The sequence below is a fragment of the Alosa pseudoharengus genome, unplaced genomic scaffold (assembly GCF_046254945.1).
Source record: "Alosa pseudoharengus isolate Yale_2024_CS ecotype anadromous, Long Island Sound unplaced genomic scaffold, YU_APseudo_1.1 YU_APseudo_1.1_scf_1, whole genome shotgun sequence".
NCBI lineage: Eukaryota > Metazoa > Chordata > Actinopteri > Clupeiformes > Clupeidae > Alosa > Alosa pseudoharengus.
This window is the reverse complement of record NW_027468564.1, coordinates 12,626,329-12,651,492: the sequence shown is the minus strand read 5'-3', so window position 1 is coordinate 12,651,492 and position 25,164 is coordinate 12,626,329. Positions and strand designations below refer to the sequence as shown.

Genomic DNA, 25,164 nt, shown 5'->3' with positions numbered 1-25,164 from the left:
GGATATGTTTAGCAGCCTGCCCTTAGCACTTCCACTATCAACATTTTGGATACGTTTAGCACCCTGCCCTTAGCACTTCCACTGTTAGCGTTTTGGATACGTTTAGCAGCCTGCCCTTAGTACTTCCACTGTTAGCTAAGTTAGGTCACAGATACCTGCGATTACAACACCTCATTTTTACTTTTTTGTGTTTAACTAGGTGGCGCTATACATGAAATGAGTGGTTATGGAATGGGTTGACATGGCCCCTTGAGATCAACATACAAAAAAAAAAAAGGTGCTCCTAAACCTTACGGTTCTCGAGATATTCACAGAAAACTGTGTCTGCCCTACCCTCCTTTCGGGGGGTGCAGTCCAGCGGGGGGGCTACAGATCAAAACGAAAAACGATGGTTCCATGCTATCCATATGGGGTTACATGCCCACCAAGTTTCATCTACCCCGGTCTTTCAGTGTCCCGGGAATCATTGACGGAAATTTGGACATGCGAAAAAAAAAAAAAAAAAAAATCTGACTACACACACACACACACACACACACACACACACATATAAAAACACACATACACAAAGACACATAAACACACACACACCCACACTACACATGCGCACACACACACACAGTACAACAGTACATGGACACTCACAACACGCACACAAACACATAAACACACATACATACACACACACACACACACACACACACACACACACACACACACACAAAAACACACACAAAACACATATACACAAAAACAACCACACACTCTGCACACACTCAATTACAAACACACAAAAAAGGAACAAATTAGGAAATGAACACAATTTGACAAGCATGACTTATTTTTGTGGAAAAAATGTCCTGGACTGGGCGGCGGTCATATTTTGTACCGCTCTGCGGTACATCTAGTTATTACATTGTGTGATCGATCAATATGCCAGAATAAATACACTGGTACACATAGCATACACTGGTATTTGTACCAGACGGGGTATTAATAGAACAACACATTGCTGTGTGCACCGGGGTACGAATAGCATACATTGATATTTGTACCAGACGAGGTACTAATAGGACACATTACTGTGTGCACCGGGGTATGAATATAATTCACTTCTAATTGCACCAGGGTACGAAGAGCATACACTGCTAATTGTACCAGGGGTGCAAATAGCCTTACCCTTATAATATTTACTTTCCTCGCAAACCGTTCACCACAGCAATTAGCAGCTAACATCGTTTAAAAGCTGAAAAAAAGCTCTTTCATGTGATGTGATACTTCTGATGTCTGTGTGATGAGTAGGCTACTTCGGGAGCAGTTCAACTAAGAAGAATGGGTGATTTTGGACGCACTTTCTTTCACTCCACTGCGTAAAAGACAAAATTAATTTGCGCTGTGAATGCTAAGATTATTTTGACAGGCTATAGGCTAAATAAAAATAGCTATTAGTCTGACGCAAAGCAAAATATTGAAAGAAGGGGGCACCAAGGCCACTGTGGCCTGTAAACCTCTGATTTTCAAAGGGGCATCACGGCAAACACAAGGGGCATCGATGGCCATGGCTGTCGTGGCCGCCGTGAAATTCTTACCCTTGTAAGTATGTATGTATGTATATAAATAAATAAACAAACACATACAATTTAAATAAACAAATAAATCCAGACTACAACTTGATGTTTCTGGTTCTCTAGATTACATACTGAAGTGTTTCAACTTTGCGGTGAGGATCCTCCAGTGTAGCAGATAACAGCTTCTGTGCTGATCCTCCAGAATGATTGTTGTTCACGTACAGATCTTTCACACAGGAGGGGTTCATCATCAGGGCCAGAGCCAGACAGACATAACCTTCATCTGACACACCACACTTGCTGAGTCTGAGAGAGAAAGAGAGAAAGGGGGGGCGGGGGGGCATTTTATAATTAAAAGCCTGTACACACCAGATACGTCATGAAATCCCGGAGTGAAGATGTATATTTAACACGTCACATATGATATACTGTAGGCCAGTGCAGTGCAGTCGAACCACAAAACACAATCGGTTGAGCCCATCAGGTCAGGTCACTCATCCATCCCATCCATGCACGCACGCACACACATGCACACACACACACACTTTGCTGTGACAAGAGTTCATCAATGTATCAGTTCAGTCCATGGAGACCGACAGACTTTACGATAACGTTAGTGATGGCCGTTCAAACGAGTGTCTTTCAAGAAAAATACTCCTTGTTAACTAGTCTACGTGTTAGGTTTAGCAGACATCCCAACCTGCAAAAAGTCATTTCAGGGAGGTATCACGACCCCCCCCCCCCCCCCCCCCACCCCCCCTCCGAAGAAAAAAAAAAAACTTTAGCCTAGTCAGTCGGCCTACACCAAATAAGGAAGGCCTATAGATAGAAAATATTTAGATTTTGGTAGTTTGGTGTAGCCTTTGGTAGTTTGGTGTAGCCTTGGCAACTAGCCATCTAGGCTATAGGCCTGAATAATATGCACATTAATTGGCACTTAAACTCACCTCAACCTGTCTTTTGCAATCATTTCACCTGGCATGGGCAATGCTAAAGTCACTGTTACAAACAGGGCAGCGTGCAAGACTAGGCCTATCATTATTTTTTACTCTTATGAGACAAGGGTAGCCTACATTTTCGTTTTTTTTGAGGCACTGACTCTGCTATGACGCTCTTATTCATACACTGAACTGATTAATTAAGGAGAAAAGAGATCAATTAAAGCCCGCCTACACTGAAAACTGATTGGTTGATTTAGCGAAACAGGCCAATCAGGATGCTCTCTTTCTCTTGGATGCGCTCAGGCACACACGCACCACCCCCCTCTCTCTCTCTCTCCCGTCGTGTGCGCGCTACACTCAGATGCACACGCGGTCTCGAATGCTCGCTCTTGATCGCTCACTCTAAATTCCGGGAGATTTTATCTAATTTGCAGGCGTCAGGGAGCCTTTATCAATATACGGGAGACTCCCGGAACTTCCGGGAGACTTGGGATGTCTGGTTTAGTCTACGTTGACTGTTCCACTAGGTCGCTAAAAGAATGTGTAAAACAAACCGTAGGCTACAGTACATTTCAGGCGACACACAAACACAACACACCTCTTAGCAGGACCAGCAACGGAGACTGGTCACTGGTGGGCAGGGAAGACACGAGGCGACCGTTGCCCTGAGAATCGCTGTTGAGTTGGGAAGGTTGGCTGCGCGAGCGATGAGCTTCCAGGCTAACGGTTTCCACTCGAGGCTTTTCCAACGTCCACCAAGTTGTAACGTTAACGTTAACTTAGTCTCACTATGGCAGCCTCCCTCTTCTCTGTCCTTCCCGATCGACAGTAAACAGCTCCCAAGACGTTTGTACCGGAATGTGTTAATACTCTCTTGCTGATCTAGTTAGCACTAGCACTTACCGCTTCAGTCAAATGACTAACGTTAACGTCTTCCCTCAAACAACTGCCACATCCAGCTACTAACTGCTTACCTCCGCAATGTCGACTCAACAGACTCATACTGAAAATAATACGTGACTATCGACCTCAGTGACTGTACGACCTAACTTTACTACAGTAGACTGAACTGTTATGACAGCTTGTAACGTTAGCCTTTTTAGTAACTTTTTCATCCCACTGTCAAAACCGTGTAGCTTCATGTCTTCTCTGTTTTCCAACTGTCCCGGTTGCTAGGCAGCGACTGCGAGTGCGACCCAACAAAACTAGATGCGCGCGAGTGCTCCTTTACCAACAAAACAAGATGCGCGCGCAGCCGTGGGGCAGAAGACGCTTGGTGGCCGTCCACAACGTTATAAACTTAATAGTCGGCTGCTGTAAGCTACAATCTTAAGGTTACTCACGTAACCCCGGTTCTCTGATAGCATGAGTGAGGTATCTCACTATGGGACACGCCCCCTCGCGAGTTCCCCAGAAGCCATTATTTCATTACGCCAGCCACCATTGGCTGGACGACTGACGTATGCGACGTGGAGGAGGTACTTCCTCCTCCTTTATATTCTACGGCGCAACGTCATTGCTTCAGTCTAGCTAACCAACCTCTTCTCGCCACCGACAAGGAGGGTGGTCTGGTGAGATACCTCACTCATGCTATCAGAGAACCGGGGTTACGTGAGTAACCTTAAGTTCTCTTTCAAGCATTCATTCGGTATCTCACTATGGGATATCGTGACTCCCGGATTGCCAGACAAGCTTGCGATCCCCAACAACATCAATGCGCCCCCGGCGTCCCAGTGCCTAACACTGAATGCGCCAAAGTCGGGGCAGTGACATCAAGTCTGTAAAACCTGACAAACGTTGTCGGGTTTGCCCAACACGCTGCCAAGCATACATCCTCTATGGGGAAGCCCTGAAATAAAGCCCATGATGTCGATATTCCTCGAGTGGAATGGGCTCGTAAACCGACTGGGGGTTGTAACCCCTTAGTCGTATATGCCAGGGCAATAGCCGCCACAATCCATTGTGATAGACGCTGCTTAGTGAGCGGTCTACCCAGATGTGACTTTGCACAAGACACAAACAGCTGTTCCGTTTTCCTTAACTCCGCTGTTTTGTCCACGTACGCACGCAACGCCCTGACCGGACAGAGCGCATTCAGCCGCTCCTGCTCCGGGGAGGCGAAAGGCGGTGGGTTAAACGCAAATAGTTCAATCGGCCGACACGACAGTGACGGGTTGAAAACCTTCGGAGGCGTTGAGCCCCTTTCATAAATTGACGTATGAGAGGGTGCTGGCCCGCTGTTTTGTCCCCAAAACCTACATGGCAGGCCGAGATGGCAGCCAGGTAAACTTTTACAGTGGAGAAGGACTTGTTTTTATCCAGTAAGTCTTGCAGAAACGTAAGGATAATGTACACAGAGCACTGGAAGGCTATCGTCCCTGTTTTAATGCAGCAGTCATTAAATACACGCCATTTGCTATCATACAACGTCCTAGTTGATGACGCCCTAGCGCTCTGAATGGTCGCTATGACATTGCAGGGCAGTCCTGCAGCTGTCAGATTCAGCCTTTCACGGGCCAAACCCAGAGGGCCAGGCGCTTTGGATGAGGGTGAAATATTTCCCCGTTCGCTTGGGACAGCAGGTCCCTGCGGGGGGGCAGCGGCCACGGTGGGGAGTGGAGTAACGGGACTATTTCTGCTAGCCAGGGTTTCCCTGGCCAGAGCGGGGCTACGAGAATGAGTGAGAGGCTCTGTTCCCGCACCCTGGCGAGCGTTGGAGTGATCCGTTCCAACGGAGGGAAGGCATAGAGCAGGACGTGTGGCCACTGGTGGGCCAAAGCATCCATCCCTAACGGGGGTTTCTGATCGCGCAGGGAGAAAAACATCGGACATTGCGCATTCTCCTCTGAGGCGAATAAGTCCACTTTCGCTCGACCCGTTCGCAACCAGATTTGAGCCACCACATCGCTGTGGAGTTTCCAGTCTCCGTAGCGGGGGTTGCCCCTGGATAATAAATCTGCACCCAAATTCAATACACCGGGGACGTGTGTGGCTTTCAACGACAGGAGCTGTGTGCTGCTCCATAAGATCAGTCTGTGTGCCAACGTGACGTGTAGGAACGCATCGGTCAGATCCCCTGAGGTGAACCAATCGCCCGGGCGCACGAAGCGCATTAATGCGTCGTTGGTTAGCATCCTGAACCTGTACATTCTTAGGTATCTGTTCAGTGCACGCAGGTCCAATATCGGGCGCAAGCCCCCCCCCCTTTCTTTGGGACCAGAAAATACCCCGAGTAAAAACCGTGACTGCTTTGCTCGATGGGGACTACTCTGATCGCTTGTTTGTTTAACAGGGAAATTATTTCCCCCCCGTAGAACACGGGCAGGTTCCCCTGTAGCGTGGGATTGTACAATCCCATTGAACGGGGGTGGGGGTGTAGCGAACTGTAGGCGGTAGCCTTTCGCTATAATCTTTATTATCCAGTCTGACTTCACGTACATCCGCCAGTACTGGATGCGCTCGGTCAGTGGCAAAATGACGCCATCTAGTGGCGCTAACTGGCGCGACCGAGCTGGCGTGGGCTGCAACCAGGGGGTCAAGAGCGTGCAGATTAGCTTCGGCATGTTAGCATACGCCATTTTCAAATGGCGTATGCTAACATGCTGCATTTGGAACCAGCTCCATGCACGAAAATCCGTGTTGGGCACGAGCTCTCATGCGCGTACATGTTGGTGGGCGGGTACCTATCCGGCGGCTACAGCCAAACGTTATTCAGTGCGTATTTCTTGAGGATCCTATGAGAAGACGTGCATATTATGGTTGTTTATCCATCATATGACAAATAAACAAATAAATTAAATTGTATTGATCTTGTTTCGTTGTTGTTTGTCCCGAACAAACATAGCCTAAACATGATTAAAGACAATAAACTACACAACAGCGGCATAAAGACCTTGTCTCGTTACACCATGGGTCTCCAACACGTTGCTCTCAACCTATTGCCGCCCCCTTTGGAGCTTGCCAGAGGCTGAAGCACTAGGCTACTACATTTAAACACAATTATTGCCGCGAGGCATTCCAGCCTACGAATTTAATAAAAAAGTAAACCATGCATAATTTAAAAAAAAGTTCAATTTAGGCTACTTCGCTATGCAATAAGGTTTCCATTAGATCACAGCGCACGTTCAATGAATGAAGGAAAGGCCTTGTCTCGCAATAAACAGCTGGAAATTCCAACACTTTTTCCACTACACGAAACTTTACAGTGATCATCAAATACCCTCTAGATTTAAATGCCCATCAGTCTCAACATTTAACTATGTAATAAAAGTCAAAAAGTAAATTAAATCCCATACCAAAACCGAAAATCGTCTGCGTTTGATAGCCTGGTATGCCGCTCCAAACAAAACGCATGTCTCACAATAACGTACAAAGTAAGAAATAAAGGTCTGCCTCGAATAAGTCTACCTCAAATAAATACCTGTGCTTTGCAGCCTAAGTAAATAGCAGACCCTGGACATAATTTAGGATTTACGGAAAGTATGCAATCATACGATGTTGGACGCCTGGCGATGCTCTGGTCGTCTACTGTGCCTCTGACACCGCTGCCTCATTTGGATGGTAATTTCACAGGTGAGCGCGAAGATTGGATGTCGTGGATGCGTAAGTAAACTGTTTTTTGCTGAGTCCGCAGACAACATTCTCTTTAACTGTTACTTTACCATCTGCGGTGTACAACTCAAAGTAAAGACACCACATTTTAGATGAGTTGGGGACGTAATTGTCCGCTCAGGCTGACCGTTCTGTGCGTTATCTTCAATACTATCTTCAATATAATTTTCAAAACAGGGTGGCTATTGAGGGCTCTGGCTCCAGTCATTATTGTGGCTACTGGCTATTATTGGCTTGATTTGGTCATGGGCCAACGCTAAAATACGTTTAGAGCACCCGCTGAGATGGCAAACAATAAAATAAAAAACAAACTAATCATAGACTGTAAAAATGCGCTACACTTGGCACTAAAAACCGAATAGTTTATTTATAGTTCGACTACGGATATTTCACGTCATGTTCGAATGCATATTTGCAGCAGGACAGCAGGCAGACCCACTGATCTATAATAGATCAGTGAGGCAGACCGCTCTTAGTTAGAGCCGCTGTGTTATCCAATGAAATTAAGTTGCGCTTCAGGCCTACTCCACTCGGACTCCATGCGCGTTCCCGATCAACTTTTTCTTCTTCTTGTTATGAGGCAAGGACTTTATGTGCATTATCGCCACCCTCTTACTGGAGGACGACTCTCTTTTTACAGAATATCCAATAAAAATCGACGTTGGTCCATGCGTCATTTCCAGCTTTGTAACTTGGCGCATGGTCAGAGCCGACTGGCGCTGGATCCGAACCCCAGTGTTCAAGATGGCGTTGACTATGAATTGGCCGGATTTACTAGCCTAGCCTCCGCCATTCATTTGTATGGAGGGCGGGACTTAGTCACTCTCTCCAGTTATATATAATACCTCCATGGCTGCAACGCTAGCGTGCTTATGTTGCCCATCGCCCCCGGTGGAGCTTTGGCTCCGCCTGGTGGCGTTATTAGGGAGTGATTGCACGCCATTGCCACTGAACATGGCTTGTGACTTTTTGTGAGAGCTTTTTTTTTTTTTTTTTTGTTCATTTGACAATTTTTTGCATTCTTTTGACGGATACGCCCTCGGCCCTCGGCCTGGCTGCGCACCGAAACATTTATTTTTGAAGGGGGGCACTGGTGTGTGCTTGTGAGACTCTGTTGGGGCTCGAACTGGCCCTTTAGGTCTCTTCTCCGCTTCAGTGGGCTGTGAACTGCGAGCGCCTCTGTGGCCTCTGCACGCCTCTTGGGGGGCAGTGAACATGCCTCTTTGAACAGGCCCAGGAACAGGGCCGGTGAGTCGAGGAGGGGGGAGCGTCTGGCTGGACTCGCCCCCCCCCCCCTCGCCTGCAAGCCGCGTACTAGGCGCGCTTCTTCTTCCTCGCTCCCTGCGCGGGTGGGGGGTTTTGCTGACCTCCCTGTGTCGCGTTAGGGTTAAAGGGCTTTTTAACCCAGGCACCTTTGAGCTCGGGGGTCTTACCAAGGCCCTGAGTGGCAGTCTGGGTCGGGAGCTGACGTTTGGAAGCGGGGGCTTGTGCCTTTCTGGGGAGGCACAGCTGCAGCGCTTCACCGTCCCGTTTCTTTTCCTCACACCGCTTTTGCATAGTGGCCACGGCTGGTCCAAAGAGGCCTTTGGGGTCCACGGGCACATCTAGCAGCTGGGTCTTCTCCTTGTGGGAGAGGCTGGAGAGGTTGAGCCAGCGAGCTCTCTCTTGGGAGACCATGAGGGCCATAGCCCGTCCCGCCGTTTGCACCGCACACCTGTGTAGCCGTAAGCAGAGGTCTGTGACCACACACATTTCGTCCCACACAGCTGGCTGGTTGGGGGCGGACGAGAAGTCTTCCTCCAGCTCGGCTTGGTAGGCCATGAGCAGAGATGAGGCGTTGAGAGCTCTCACCGCCGACGCCACTGCTTTGTAGCTATTTACAGTCACGGCGGACTGGAAATTGTCGGCTATGGAGGGGAATGCGGGTCCCGAGGGGGTCATCGCAGACTTCTGGGTGGGGTGGAGATGGGCGGCCAGGGAGCGGTTCGACAGGGGGCAGATGGGAGAATCCACTGCTTTCCATGTCTGGCCATTCCAGCGCTGCGAGCCCTTGAGCCGGGATTTTCGCTGAGAATGGGCTGCTCCATGAGCGTGTGGCTTCCTCGAGGCACTCGGGGAAGACGGGCAGCAGTTGTCTGGTGGAGCTTTTAGCCTTCGCGAGCCTCTTTCCCTCGTAACGAGAAGACACGGTCTCCTTCTGGGCCTCCGGCCAGGGAACGCCGAGCTTTGCAGCTGCTCTCTTGCAGACGTCGTGAAGGCCCCCGCTTGCGGCTTCATCAGCCCCAGTGGTGGTGCTATCACTACTCACGCCGCTCGGGCGAGCAGCCTGAGTGGCTGGGAGGAATAAGTCGTCGCCATCCTCATCCCCCAGGGATAGTAGGTCGACGGAGTCATCCTCTGAGATGAGTTCAGCTTCGCCAGTCGCACCTAGCATCCCCATTGGGCTGTCTTCGGTGTCGGATATAGGCGATAGAGCGTCAAGCTGGTCGCCCCAGCTAGCGCCCAGTTCTCCAGCGCCGGCCGGCTCCTGGGAAAGGGTTGCTGACTCAAGGGGAGGGAGGTCATCCGCTCCTAGCATGGGGTCGTCGTCGGTGAGACTAGCTAGGCGTGCTAGCCTACGTCGGCGAGACCGGAGGGAAAGTCGGGCGCAGTGTTCACACACTTCCGGGGATGTTAACACGGTCTGGGCGTGTTGCAGCCCCAGACACGCGGCACACACCTGGTGGGTGTCAGCGGCCGAAATCTTGTTCCCACACAAACACATCCTAGCCGGGGCTTCGCACTTCCTCGCGGGGAGGGGGGGCACTGGCGTCGACATGTTTCGCTACTGTTTGAGGACAGACTAGCGGTTGCTACTGTTTGGTGACAGACTAGCTTTGGAGCTACTGTATGGAGACAGACTAGCTTTGGGGTTTGGAGGCTACTGTTTGGAGACAGGCTAGCGGGCTACTGTTTGGAGACAGGCTAGCGTGCTACTGTTTGGAGACAGGCTAGAGGGCTACTGTTTGGAGACAGGCTAGCGTGCTACTGTTTGGCAACAGGCTAGCAAGGGAGAGGCTACTGTTTGGAGACAGACTAGCCAAGTCCAAACCAGTGCTCTTCGAAGATGAAGCGGCGTTAAGGTAGCGTTCGGGGACCGAGTCGTTACCTCGCTCAATGAACAGTTAAGCCACCAAGCCACAGCACCTGTATACGAGAGAGCAAGCCTCTGGGGGCGAGAAGAGGTTTTAGACTGAAGCAATGACGTTGCGCCGTAGAATATAAAGGAGGAGGAAGTACCTCCTCCACGTCGCATACGTCAGTCGTCCAGCCAATGGTGGCTGGTGTAATGAAATAATGGCTTCTGGGGAACTCGCGAGGGGGCGTGTCCCATAGTGAGATACCGAATGAATGCTTGAAAGAGAACAGATTTTTTTGTATACCCCTGTTGTCTCAATGATAATAACATCTCATCTCAGACTATATTTCAGAGTTTGCCGTTCATTTGCATTATTAATATAACATCGTATTTTGTCATTTTTGGCGAAGACATGCATTCCGATATTGAACAATCTAACCATCGTGATTTCGAATTGGTGCAGTTTTCAGCACAAAAACTCATTTTATTCTTTTCATGGAGAGCATTGTTGCGCACGCATGTTTTTGTGACGTTGCATAGAAATCCATACATAAATAATATTTATCCCATTACATAAAACATAAATCAACTCCAGTTACATAACACAGGCTATGTTTAAAAGTCTGCTAAGAAGCAGAGGGCATAGCCTCAGAGACTTAGCCTGGCGGGCCATCCTATACCATTGAAATGTATAGTCTGGAATCGAACCATTCACCTCGCTTAATCCAAGGGGCGGGCAGAGAATTGTCTTTCAAACTGCCTAGGCATGCAATAGGCCAGCGCTACGACCATATCCTTATCTGGTCGGCAAAACGGCAAATACATCCTTCTTCGAAAGGAATGACTTAAATGCATTGTGTTGCTCAACTTTCAAAGAAAAGCACAAGTCCAACTCCTCCAAAGTTGACGCCAACGCCGATTCAAACAACCGCTCCTCGTTCGCCATAGCCACCTTCCTTGTTGTTCACCGTCGCAGGACTGTCGTTATCCTGTTAAGCCGCCTTAATACTCTCTAACAAAATAGAGCGCTGTGACTGGATGACGTCCACGGTGTCAGCCAATAGAAATCCCTATGGTTTGATACTAGACATACAGGGTGAGCAAATTAATTTGCCGCCGCTAGGGTGCGTCTAGATTCTAGGCTATCAGAGACTGATCTGCAGCACTTGTCAGTGTAACGGATGCCAGCTAGCTTAGCTGTGCTTGTGGAACGTTGGTAAACCTCACTCCCCAACGCCTCAAGAGTGCTGCTGGCATGCGAGCCAGTAGCCTGGGCTATTGGCTCAATTGTTAGCGCGCTCGCCTCCCGATCCGAGGTGATGCTATTTGCGGGTTCGAGTCCGGACGTGTGCAGGGCTGAATCGAGCAGGTTCAACAACGCAGGTTACATCAGCATAGCCTATAAAACTATGGCAGGCTGCACTGCATCCTGGGTTAAAATACCTAAATAGCCTATTCTAAACTAACATGATGCACATTCCATTTCTGTCAATAAACATAATTTTTCTTTTCATGCACATCATGTGCATCGATAAGTTCTCTGTTCATTGTTGCAGTAAGATTCCATTCTATAGAGCCCGTCGAAAAAATCATCACACCTTAAAAGGGCTTCAATGAATTTATATTAACAGGGACACCATGTCACCATGCTGATTATATTGCTAATTATAACAACAGTGTGCGGGGACTGATATTGTACGCCTATCTTGCCAGTGGCAGGGGGGTTGCTGTCATCACCCCACATTTCATGAACTGTTGTGAAGTTAGGGATTAGGGATTTCAATTAATAGTACCCACCAGGGCCGGAGTGGGGCCACTTTTCAGCCCGGGAGTTTCACGCCCAAGACCGGCCCACTTTTTTAGTGGTGGTGGAAATTAGATAAATAAAGCAACATTTCAGCTCTTACTATTCTGTAGTTTTTATTAGTAGGCTACCAATATTCCACTATTCCACAAGGATAAGTTGATAAGGTTGATAACAAAAACAGGAAGGAAGAAATAAAGCATTTGAAATGTATCCCACAATTACACTAAGAGGCATATTGAACTATTGTTTACATGTTTTTTTTTTGCATGGGTCAGCTATCATGTTGTTGTTTGGTGATTTACTCCTTTACTACACCCACTTCTGAGCAAACAAGGCATATAGGTTGATCACGTAGCTACTGCGGTCATATACAGTTCTTTCTTACATAAAAGAACTTTAATTCATATGGTTAACTATTATCCTTTCTACTTGTCCCTGTAGTCATAGTTAATTTCGGGCTGATCATTTTCAGCGGGGGACTGGCTGATCTGCTGCTCAGAGGCTACTTTTGCTTTTAGGCCTAGACTACTGCATACAGATCAAGCTTGAGTTTTGTAATCAATATTTGCATGCTATTTGCAAAGTCTATGAATCGCCATATTGGATGATACAAAAAGGCTAATATTTCAATTAATTTAATATGTTGCTTGCGAATAGGTTGCCAATGCTACAACGTCCATAGCCCATTATCCCAATAATTACGCTGCTATAATCATGGCTATCTCTCTTTACCAGTTGCCACTTATGTTTGTCTTCTTCAAAAAAAATCTGGAAGCTTGGCACATTTGGCAGCATTTTCCTCCAATACTTTTCGTCTTTTTTACCTGGCCTTTTCAGTCCCTCAAGGCATCTTTCTACCATCCATCCTCCCTGACGCTTATCACTACGGTAGGGCCGGCCCGGCTGGTATCTAAACTTTTTAGAAAAGACGGGCTATATGGACCCAACCAATTAACTCTTCTTGGGAGGGGAGAACAACCCATGCAGAGGCTGTGGTGTTAGGCATAGAATGTGAACGTGTATAGCCAACTTTAAGAGAAGATAGATTAACGTGGCAAATGTCAATATTTTTCCTTTGACCGGCCCAAAAGTTAAGCGGCCCACCGGAAATTCTCCCGATTCTCCCGATTACCCACTCCGGGCCTGGTACCCACTGTAAAATATCAAATTAGTCCTTTCAGTATACTAAGTCCTTCCTTAGTATTTTCAGTGTAATTTTACTACTAAGGTCTTTGATCATTGTAAGGGCCCTCTATTATGCTAGGCTATATAATTTTCAAGACAATAGGCTATGATGACATTGTGATTAAATCCGCAGACAAGGGGGGTTCAATTGTCATTCAGGACAGGGTTGCTTATGTACAAGAAATAGAAAGACAACTTGGTGACGTTAACTTTTATACTCGCTTACACAGTGATCCCACAATGAAGTTTAGTGAGGAGATAAAGTCTATACTCAAGAGAGCTGTGTCTGACTCAATCATTGATGAAAATGAATATAAATACTTGCTACAGGCCAACCCGTTAAGACCAGTGTTTTACACTTTGCCTCTGTGCATGCCATGATCAACTTTTGATTCTTTGATATGGAAAGCAGGTTCTTTATTTTGGGCTGCTATTAGGCTACATTAGAATTTCAGCTCAAAGTTGGATACCATGTAGAAAGTTGCTGCAATTTCAAAACTCAGGAACGGGAACGGCTACTGTACAAAAGAATGTTTCATATTGTCGTGTTCGATAAGGTCTACTGTTTATCCTTATAGCCTATATGATTTACCATGCGTTGATTTTGTGAGATACTGTATACCACCGACAGTAATGGGTGGAGATGGACGAAGCGCTGTGTGCTGTGAATGCAAATATGATGAAATGTCATATATGCCCAACGTTAATTTTCACGCAAACCATTTATTACAGCACATACTGTAGCTGCTAATATTATTGGAAAGCTCCGGTTCCGCTCTTTTATAAGTAAGTAAACTTATATAAGTACTCCGTGAGCTATTCAGCAGAGAATAATGGATGTGAATTCGGACGCATATATTATTACTATATATTTTTAGGGGGCTTTTGATCATCTTAGGGTGGCTTCAGCCCCCCCAAAATAGGTCTAACGACGTCCCTGTGTGAAATGATGGTTAGGTGGGGAAAGCTGTCTGTGGTGGAGTTCTCACTCTTGAACACCTGGGAAAGTCTGATGTAACGTAAATTCTTTGTGACTTTGGCATATAGGCCTAATGAGACATATCTCATATACAATATCATACAATACAATATCATACATTTTGTCAGCCTTTTCTGCTTGTCATTCTACTTATGACATCGCTGACATCGGAACCCTATAAAGTCATTATTCAATTAGTCAGGAACTCTATTGCATACGAAATTCCACATCAAACGAGACAGTTTTATTTTTTTTTATTATTGCTTTTTTTTTCATTTTCATTTCATCCTCAGTGAGTACAGACTAATTAGAATAACTGTGTTTATTAACCTGCTTAATTTTGTGTGAATTTCATCCGAAATATTGGACTTGGTGTGGACAGGCCTTAAGACACATAAAACACCAACCAAACCATAATGTGCCACACTAGTCCTAACAATAATCCTTTACAAAGACATGTCTAACACCAACCTTAATGTCTGCAGTTTGCAGTTAGGACTAGACAGTCCCTTAGAGAGAAGCTGAACTCCAGAATCCCCCAGGTCATTGTGACTTAGGTCCAGCTCTGTCAGGGAGTTTGGTGACCGTAGAACAGCAGCCACAATTCCACAGGATTTCTCTGAGAGTTTGCATTCAGCAAGTCTGCATAACAACACAAATAAAGACAAAATATTGCAGAGATGGATAAATGTAAGGGATACAATGTGCCCCGATAAATCAACACAATCAAGTGATCACATACATTCACAGTAAACATACGTATAACACATACACACACAGTAGACACATGTATGCATGCATGCACATGCACACACACAGGCACACCCACAAGCCACAAGCACATGCATGCACACACACACACACACACACACACACACACACACACATAAACACGTACATGCACATAATTCAAGAATTTCTCAGAATTATGAACAGGCAAGATGGGGGTGGGGTTGTATAAAATGTATTTTACATGTGAAATCTATGAACTAATGGCGTTTTACAAACGGAAGTTCGGGAGGAGCGTGACGGAATTTGCCACGCCTCCTTCTTCAATCAGTCAGGTTATTTATTCGCAGTCTACCTGCCGAAGTTGCAGCATCGGTGTTACTCCGCTCGCAGTGACTACCGGTTTGCTCGCTTGTCTCAAGCAGAACTTGCTGCCCACTATCTGTTACAGACTTTCATGGTCTAGGTTGCGTGGGAAACTACTGCAGGGAGGTAGTTCTTATCTTGTTGCTTTGTATTAGAGCTGTTTGTAAAGCCCACTCGTTCCTGCTGAATGTTGAGATACATGTCACAAACATGTAGGCTAGCCTACTAGATGAAGGCACTTGTTTAGCTATTTGCCTTACTTGTTTTAGATAACAACTTTTCGGTCACATTGGCTGTGTTAATAGCTACAGGCTCACGGAGTGCTTGTCTAGAGGCATAGGGTGAACTGAAGTCAGTGTAGGCTAAATATCCCGTGAATCACACTTGAACATTGCAAGCGGCTAGGGATGTAACGATTACCGGTATAATGATAAACCGTGATAAAAATGTTGACGATAACAATTACCGTTTTCTTTTGAAATATCATAATTATCACGGTTGATTATCACGGTGTTGAAACCGTGTGTTTAATCCTTCCCAGCTTCATCCGAGCCTGCTTTTGACATACAGTAGGCCTGGTACAATGAAGCAAAATTGGTACCCTACTGATTCTGTTGTCTAATTGATGGTTTTAACTGCGAATTGGATTAGGCTACAACTGATTTTAAAAGGCGGAACATTTTCACCGCAAAACTTGCACTGTATCATTTGCACTCTGCGTCTTTTTATGTTCGCGTGTGCACATTAAATCCATTCCACTCACGTTATCAGAAGAACACAGTAGCCTAAAGTTTTATTTCGAACACTTACTTTGGTCTCACTCAGGGTAGGAATTTCACGGCGGCCAAGTTTTTGCCCCTTGCGTTGACCGTGATGTCCCTTTGAAAATCAGAGGTTTACAGGCCACGGTGCCCTTGGTGCCCTTCTTTCTATATTCTGCTTTGCATCCTACTAATAGCAAATTTTATTTAGCCTATGGCCTGTCAAAATAATCTTAGCATTCACAGCGCAAATTAATTTCTTTTACGCAGTGGAGAAAGTGACCGCGCAAGAAAGAAAGTGCGTCTAAATTCACCTATTCTTCTCAGTTGAACTACTCGCGAAGCAGCCTACTCATCACACAGACATCACAAGTATCACATGAAAGAGCTTTTTCTCAGCTTTTAAACGATGTTAGCCGCGAATTGCTGTGGTGAACGGTTCGCGAGAAACGTAAATAATATAATTAAATTTAATCATAAATTCTACTGAATGTTTTAGTCCATCTCCCTACCCATTCCTCTCGGTGCAATACTTCACGAACCTTTCGTTTAACACACGACAAACCATATATCAGAATAAACAGCAGACCTTACCGAACATAAAGGTGTAAAGCAGTCCCCTGTAACGTTCTAGAGTAATCCACTTTTGAATTGGCAGTAGGCCTACATTTCGACATGCATGGATGTCTCCAAATTTGGGCTTTAAGTTTTACAATGTGTTTAAATTGTTCCACATGATTTCATAACAGGCCAAATACAAAATAAATGTTACAAATATCGCCTATATATCGGTAAATCAGAGGACAGCTGACTAAGAGTTTGTGAAAGTAGATCACAAAATGCTAAGCATGCATCTAGGCTATTTGAGTTTCTTAAAGCTGAACTGTGCTTAAATTGTTCAATACATGATTTCCTTAACAGGCCAAATATAAAATAAATGTTAAATATAGCCTAGATATCTGTAAATATTAGATGTTCAGATGATTTGCAGTTCTATATAATATGTCATGTTTCATGTTTTTGTAATGTTTCATACAGTGATGCAGGTCTACTGCAGTGAATAGGCTATACAACTTTGATATTTTTTATAGCCTATGTGGCCTTTGTGCCCTCCACCAAATATGCCCAACTGAAGGCCAAGTGGCCTTGCCCCCAGAATGGTGAAATTCCAAGCCTGGTCTCACTCATTGGATCCAAATAACAGTAATAGCAACCTCCAAGTCATGGTAGGGTAAGTTAAAGGGGTGGTTCAGGATTTTGGACATAAGACCTCATTTCCAAGTAAGCAAGTGTGATATTTATCAGTGGAGACCGTTTTCAACACGTTTCATCCAGTCCTTCTAATTGCAGAGTTCGCAGGTGCTAGGCTAGCACAAGTCAACGGTATGTGCTAGCCTGCCACTAAAAACAGTCTTACCCACTCCACAGTACACCCGAGGCAAATAAATTATAACGCCAGACTATCGATGTAAATGTCTGTATTGATACTGTTATTTCTAACGTTATTCTATCCTTGCATTTCAACGATCGCATTACATTTTGAGGGATTAGTTTCTTACCACGACGGAATTATACTTGCTCCGGTTAGTAGTACTGCGGCGAAAAGTAAACAGTAAAGCGCACCCCAATGGGGATACTTAGTAGTAGCCTTGATAATATCAGTCCGCTGCTGAGATGCAAAATGACTACTACCAACTTCAGGGACCAAAGTATAACTATTGCAACGCGATGCGAGGGTAGTTGTATTTCTTACACTATTCTATCAACACAGACATTTACATCGATTGTCTGGAATTTGCCTCGGGTGTACTTTGGAGTGGGTAAAACTGTCTTTAGTGGCAGGCTAGCACATACCGTTGACTTGCGCTAGCCTAGCACCTGCGAACTCTGCAATTACAAGGACTGGATGAAATGTGTTGAAAACGGTCTCCACTGATGAATATCACACTTGCTTACTTGGAAATGAGGTCTTATGTCCAAAATCCTGAACCACCCCTTTAAGCGATAAGCACATAGCCAATTAAACATGAAAAACTGAACGGGACACTTTTTGAAACTATTTCAGCTTGTGTAGGCCTATCAGTGCTTTCTGAACATATTTAACACACTTTTAAAAATACCGTGATAATACCGAAAACCGTGATTCTTTTGGTCACTATAACCGTGAGGTTAAATTTTCATACCGTTACATCCCTACAAGCGGCCATGTTATATAGACGTGACATTTCTGATAAATCAGGCTTCCAGTCCTTCGTGGTTCTTTGGTAAAGTTTGCTTGGAATTGTGTTAACCAACGTGTTGTCTATCCTAAGTTGTTTGTCACTCAAATTTGCTTCAGTAGCCAATGTGCCTGTATTCCGTGATTTGCATGGGTCCCAGCTTGTAACTTCTAACACGTTACATCTCTTGCCACTTTGTTTGTTTTAGCAAGCAACTAGCTTCCCTCATTGCAGATGGCTAATGGTTAGCCTACACATGAAGTTGGTACTATGCTACAAACTGCTGCCGTTTGCCAAGGATAATTGTATAACGTTAGCTAAAATTACCTAGCCTACTGTTTTGATTTTAGTAGATCTCATTAAAGATCAGTAGTAGACCTACATAACAAACAGCTAACAAACTCAGCTGCGTTCTACAGCTAACACATCTACATGTTGCTGACTGCTACCACTTTGCCTGTTTAAAGAGTCTTATCTCGGCATTTGATTTGTGATAAGAACAGTTTAACATGCATTAGTATTGAACGCATTGTGCTGCGGTGTTCATGATGCTAACCTTTAATGAACACCAGGCTGAACTGTCATTCGACCAGATTCTGTGCCGCAACAATCTGGTATCATTCTGATCCAGACATGCACAAATATGGAGTCCCAGTGTGTGTGAGATGCGGAGTTGAGGTCAGTTTTGCCGCTTTTACCCCCACCTCAATGCCGGCTTTGGCCGTAAGGCAGCTGATACACAGGAGCTGTTGCTCTGTCGCTCATTGCTAAGAGGGCAAGGAAGGAATTTTTTCTCCTTTAAAGTGTTTGGGAGTTTTTTCGCCTTCCTCTGTGTTGAGAGTGCCAGCATATTAAAGCCTTCCCTAGCTGACCATGGGAGCACAGGTACAGCAGCGTGTAGCTTTGCTCTGCTACACTCCTAGCTGACCATGGAAGCACCTACACCAGCGTGTAGCACTGCTGTTCCGTGGAATCCTCTCTAATAATGTGCTGCTCACCACTTTTCTTGCTGTTAGCTACAGTATTTTAATTGGTTTCCATAGCACCTCATATTGCTAAATTGGCGCTATTGCTATCCCTGGATTACTCAAAGTCAATTATCACAACTCTATGTAATTATACGCACTATCCTGGGGTGTTAGGCCTGTATCATCAAGCATGTTGTAAGCAACAGCCTACAACTACTAGACTACTATCGTCTCCATTGTACTTGGTGGCTAAATGTAATTTGCTCATTTTGAATTGCTTGATAGGTGTTGGCTAAAATGTTTAAGAATGTATGTTTCAATTTCAAATCAAGGCCAACACTTTCCCGATTTTCTCCTGAAACTTGTCCTCAGTCAAAGGTGTTGAGCTCAATCCTTTTTCTTTCCCTCCCGCTAGCCAATCAGCCAAGCACCTGCGCCGTAGTGTGGAGCTCCGTTCCTCCGGCGTCTCTCCCTTTGTGCAACATGCTTTGTCAACCCAGCAAGTTATGGGTGCCCGCGTGCAGCCCTCTACCTTGCCTTCCACTACTGCGGTCTCTTTTCTCTATTCCAGCTAATCAAGCCTCTTCTCTTTGCAGACCCAGGGTGCTGTGCAACCTCCTCCCCCTCCCCTGTAGCGACCGCGTCGCTACCTTTTCCCTTTCCCCATCATCTCCCACCGGCGTGAACCGCGTTCGTGCCCGTGTCTCTTCCCCAGCCAGGGACCGCGTCCCTGGTTCTCCCTCACCCCTCTTTCCCTGGATTGGTGCCACCACCCATGGGGTCACCCGGTGTTTCCCATACATTGACTTATTTGTAGCGGCCTACCACAATATCAACATTGACCACCACACAATGATTTTCCAGGTTGTATTAAATTGTGCTTTAATCTGGTTAGCATCATAACCACGCTGTGCTAATTTGATAAACTGTTCCATTCAAGTTAATTCTGCAAACCAACCACCACAATTGGAATTCAATTCTGTGGGAAACACTGGTCACCGCATCCTTCTAACAATGTTTTCCAGATCACACCCAGGTCAATCTTCTCTTTCCGCTCTTCATGTTTGCTCTTTACAAACCCTTTTGCTTCCTTTTTTTAAGGTGCCTTAGTTGCCCTCATCTTTGGGCTGTATACACGGATCCTGCTGACTCCTGCCTGCACAGTGACTCCTGCACGATCCCCCCAGAGCAATTTGGCTGAGCCATAGACTCTGCCAAGCATGGGTTTCTTAACATCCATTAATCCGTTTTAGCTTCAAGATGGCTCTTCAGGCTCTTCACTTACTAATCTATGTGTCAATGCCTAACCTACTCCAGCCTAGCCGCTTGCTCTCATTCTCTAAATTTCTTCTCATGCTCTTGAATGCAAACTGCCTCTATTAAAGTGTTTGCTACAGGTTCATATTTACTCTCTAGATTGGCTACCATAATGCTAGGTAGCTCAGCGTTCTCTACAAACTTAATACAGCAAAGTAGAAACCTGTAAACCCTCATTGGTTTTAAGGGCAACTCGGATATCTACCAACGCATATTGGTATTGGCACAGACCGTTTAGGTTTCATTCAGGCAAATAACGGTCTACCCGAGTAGTAGAATACTCTAGGCGCCTTAGATACCTTTCATATCACCTTATCTATAGCCTACACGGTCCTAGCCAGGGTCTCTTCAATTGGGTTGCAATTTTTGGGGTGATCACATGACATGGATCCTGCTTGATTCCTGCCAGCACAGTACACTCCTGCAAGATCCCTGCAAAGCACTCCATGACCCTGGCTAGGGATCTTGCCAAACAGCAGAATTGTAGTTTGTAATTTGGAATGTTAACTTTATGAATCACTCACAAATCTTCGAATCACATGCCATGAGCATCAGCAACTACATCAGTCCTCTATTCCCACTGCACTGGTCCCGAGCTCCGCTACTGCAAGCTGTACTCCCCTGCACTGACCCCGAGCTCTGCAACTGCAAGCTGTACTCCCCTGCACTGACCCCGAGCTCTGCAACTGCAAGCTGTACTCCCCTGCACTGACCCCGAGCTCTGCAACTGCAAGCTGTACTCCCCTGCACTGACCCCGAGCTCTGCAACTGCTAGCTCATTGCCTTGCATGTCATGTTAAGTGCATGTTATGTGTGCAAGTGCATGCCTGTTAAGTTAGCTCTCAAGCTTCCCATTACTTCAGGATTGGTACAGCCACCACCGCGGCTGGTGGTCTGACCAATCCGCTAAGCACTCCTTTACCCTGGTTAGGGATCTTGCCAAACAAGTTTGCTGTTTTGCGTGTCAACTCATAGATTGGCATTTGCATCATCATTAGACCTCCATCTGCCATAGACGACAGGCGCCCCTGGCTGTCTTAATTGAAGTCGTTCCTCTATCGCATCCCCATTAGATCCCCCATTTGATACAGATGACGGACGCTCCGTCACTTGCTTCTGTTTTCAAATGCAGCTCAAAGCTGTTCTAACGCAAGTCGGAATCCCAGCAGACCGTTACTCAACTTATTCTTTAGGATTGGTGCAGCCACCACTGCGGCAAATAACGGTCTGTCCGATCAAGCCCTCAAAACTCTCGGCCGGTGGTCCTCCGACGCCTATCACTCATATATCAGATCACATCTCTGATCTGAGGAAGCGCACCTTGCGCACTCCCATTGAATTTGCTCAGCGTGGTTCTGGCCATAGGGTCCTTCATCTTCAAATGCAATTTTTGGGGTGTATGGCGGAATCCTGCCCGACTCCTGCCTGCGCAGTCGACTCCGGCACGATTCCGCGAAGCCCTTCAGGACCATGGCCAGAGACCTCGCCAAACATGCTTTTCTATTATGCTTTTATGTCTTTATGCAAATTCAGGAATGTGAACTAGTGAAATCATGTTTTGGTACTTGTTGTCTAGCAGATACCAGTGAGAATTGAGTGTGCATAATGCAATTCAGTGAGACGGTTAGAATCATATATGCCTTTCACCTTTTGTTTTTAGCCAGCAGCCAGACCAGCAGATACCCTGACTTTGCTGAATTACTGAAGCTAAGCAGGCTTAGTAAGTACCTAATAAGAAACCTCCTTGCAAGAGTAGGTTCCTGCTGGAAGTGGTGTTGGTGGCTGGCCAGTAGGTGGCACTCTTCCCTGTGGCCAAAAGCCACCAAACAAATACCAATCCCAATGTTCTATTGCAGTGACAGGGACACTGTACTGCAGGAGACGTTTTCCTTTGCATGAATGTTAAATTGAGGTCCTGACTCACCATGATTGTTAAAGATCGCATGGCACTTATCGCAAAGAGTAGGTGGTTCCCTGATTTGCTTTATTTATCTACACATACATAAAGACACACACACATGCACACACACACACACACACACACACACACACACATATAAAAACACACATACACAAAGACACATAAACACACACACACCCACACTACACATGCGCACACACACACACAGTACAACAGTACATGGACACACACAACACGCACACAAACACATAAACACACATACATACACACACACACACACACACACACAAAATCATATTTTCATATTTTGTACCGCTCTGCGGTACATCTAGTTATTACATTGTGTGATCAATATGCCAGAATAAATACACTGGTACACATAGCATACACTGGTATTTGTACCAGACGGGGTATTAATAGAACAACACATTGCTGTGTGCACCGGGGTACGAATAGCATACATTGATATTTGTACCAGACGAGGTACTAATAGGACACATTGCTGTGTGCACCGGGGTATGAATATAATTCACTTCTAATTGCACCAGGGTACGAAGAGCATACACTGCTAATTGTACCAGGGGTGCAAATAGCCTTACCCTTATAATATTTACTTTCCTCGCAAACCGTTCACCACAGCAATTAGCAGCTAACATCGTTTAAAAGCTGAAAAAAAGCTCTTTCATGTGATGTGATACTTCTGATGTCTGTGTGATGAGTAGGCTACTTCGGGAGCAGTTCAACTGAGAAGAATGGGTGATTTTGGACGCACTTTCTTTCACTCCACTGCGTAAAAGACAAAATTAATTTGCGCTGTGAATGCTAAGATTATTTTGACAGGCTATAGGCTAAATAAAAATAGCTATTAGTCTGATGCAAAGCAAAATATTGAAAGAAGGGGGCACCAAGGCCACTGTGGCCTGTAAACCTCTGATTTTCAAAGGGGCATCACGGCAAACGCAAGGGGCATCGATGGCCATGGCTGTCGTGGCCGCCGTGAAATTCTTACCCTTGTAAGTATGTATGTATGTATAAATAAATAAACAAACACATACAATTTAAATAAACAAATAAATCCAGACTACAACTTGATGTTTCTGGTTCTCTAGATTACATACTGAAGTGTTTCAACTTTGCGGTGAGGATCCTCCAGTGTAGCAGATAACAGCTTCTGTGCTGATCCTCCAGAATGATTGTTGTTCACATACAGCTCTTTCACACAGGAGGGGTTTATCATCAGGGCCAGAGCCAGACAAACATAACCTTCATCTGACACACCACATTTGCTGAGTCTGAGAGAGAAAGAGAGAAAGGGGGGGGGGGCATTTTATAATTAAAAGCCTGTACACACCAGATATGTCATGAAATCCCGGAGTGAAGATTTCAACTTAACACGTCACATATGATATACTGTAGGCCAGCGCAGTGCAGTCGAACCACAAAACACAATCGGTTGAGCCCATCAGGTTCAGTCCATGGAGATCGACTTTTCTTTCAAGAAAAAATCCTCCGTGTTAACTAGTCTAAATGTTAGGTTTAGTCTACGTTGACTGTTCCACTAGGTCGCTAAAAGAATGTGTAAAACAAACCGTAGGCTACAGTACATTTTAGGCGACACACAAACACAACCCACCTCTTAGCAGGACCAGCAGCGGAGACTGGTCACTGGTGGGCAGGGAAGACGCGAGGCGACCGCCCAGCTAACACACAACTAAACAGCCACGTTGCCTATAAGTTGCCAGTTGGTCACGGCCAACTAACATTCTGGCAACCTTCCTGCAACGTGGCCACAACGTTGCCACTATGAAGTGGCCATTTGGTGACTTGAGCAACGTTGCCACAACGTGGCGCTAAGGTCATTTGGTAATGTTGCCGTTTGGTGGTGTAAATAACGTGGCCCTATGGTCATTTGGTAACGTTGCCATTTGGTGACTAGAGCAACGTGGCCATAACGTGGCCCTACGGTCATTTGGTAACGTTGCCATTTGGTGGTGTAAATAACGTGGCCGCAACGTGGCGCTATGGTCATTTGGTAACGTTGCCATTTGGTGACTTGAGCAACGTGGCCATAACGTGGCCCTATGGTCATTTGGCAACGTTGCCATTTAGTGGTCTAAATAACGTGGCCGCAACGTGGCGCTATGGTCATTTGGTAACGTTGCCATTTGGTGACTTGAGCAACGTGGCCATAACGTGGCCCTATGGTCATTTAGCAATGTTGCCGTTTCCCAACACCAATTGTTAGCTGAGGTTATATCAAATGCAATAATGAGATATTATTTATTTATTTTTTAAGTCAAACTATCTTCCAGCCAGAAAAATGGACCACTGGTTTGTACTGTTTATTTACTACCTGATGACTCATCCCCACAAAAATAATGCTAAACTGAGATTAATGTTTACCATCCAGAACTACAATTTTCTAATTTCCACAAACTCTGACCCAGTTGAAAAATAGCAATCAAATATATTCAGATACTGAATTGATTAATCATTTATTTTAAATGCATGTAGGGAACACATTAATAAATCACACTGACAATTCTTTCTATTAACATTTGAAGTAAAATTCATGTGTTTCATGAATTCAAGTGATGTGTACAAACAAACCACGTTGCAGGGTAGGCATTGGTCAACCAGGAGAGAGCATAAAGACCTTGGAGAGGCTGAGGTG

At 45.5% G+C, this 25,164-nt stretch overlaps 1 protein-coding gene across 1 annotated transcript; it reads right to left on the bottom strand.

Annotated features, from left to right (window-relative positions):
• Nucleotides 1-1,661: 1,661 nt before the first annotated feature.
• LOC143137449 (ribonuclease inhibitor-like) lies at nt 1,662-23,778 on the bottom strand. The gene is made up of 3 exons (XM_076297648.1): nt 23,609-23,778; nt 14,681-14,851; nt 1,662-1,874 (listed from the first exon to the last, which is right to left on the bottom strand). Exons 1-3 carry the CDS (start codon nt 23,725-23,727, stop codon nt 1,688-1,690), a joined length of 477 nt encoding a protein of 158 aa, XP_076153763.1. The 5' UTR covers nt 23,728-23,778; the 3' UTR covers nt 1,662-1,687.
• Between the last annotated feature and the right edge of the window lie 1,386 nt (nt 23,779-25,164).

Coding starts and splice junctions, on each gene's coding strand:
- LOC143137449 (XM_076297648.1), bottom strand. CDS start 23,727: ATGATAAACCCCTCCTGTGTGAAAGAGCTGTATGTGAACAACAATCAT. Junction 14,852..23,608: donor CGCAAAGTTGAAACACTTCA/GTATGTAATCTA, acceptor GTTGTTATGCAG/ACTTGCTGAATGCAAACTCT. Junction 1,875..14,680: donor TGCAAACTGCAGACATTAAG/GTTGGTGTTAGA, acceptor TTTCTCTCTCAG/ACTCAGCAAGTGTGGTGTGT.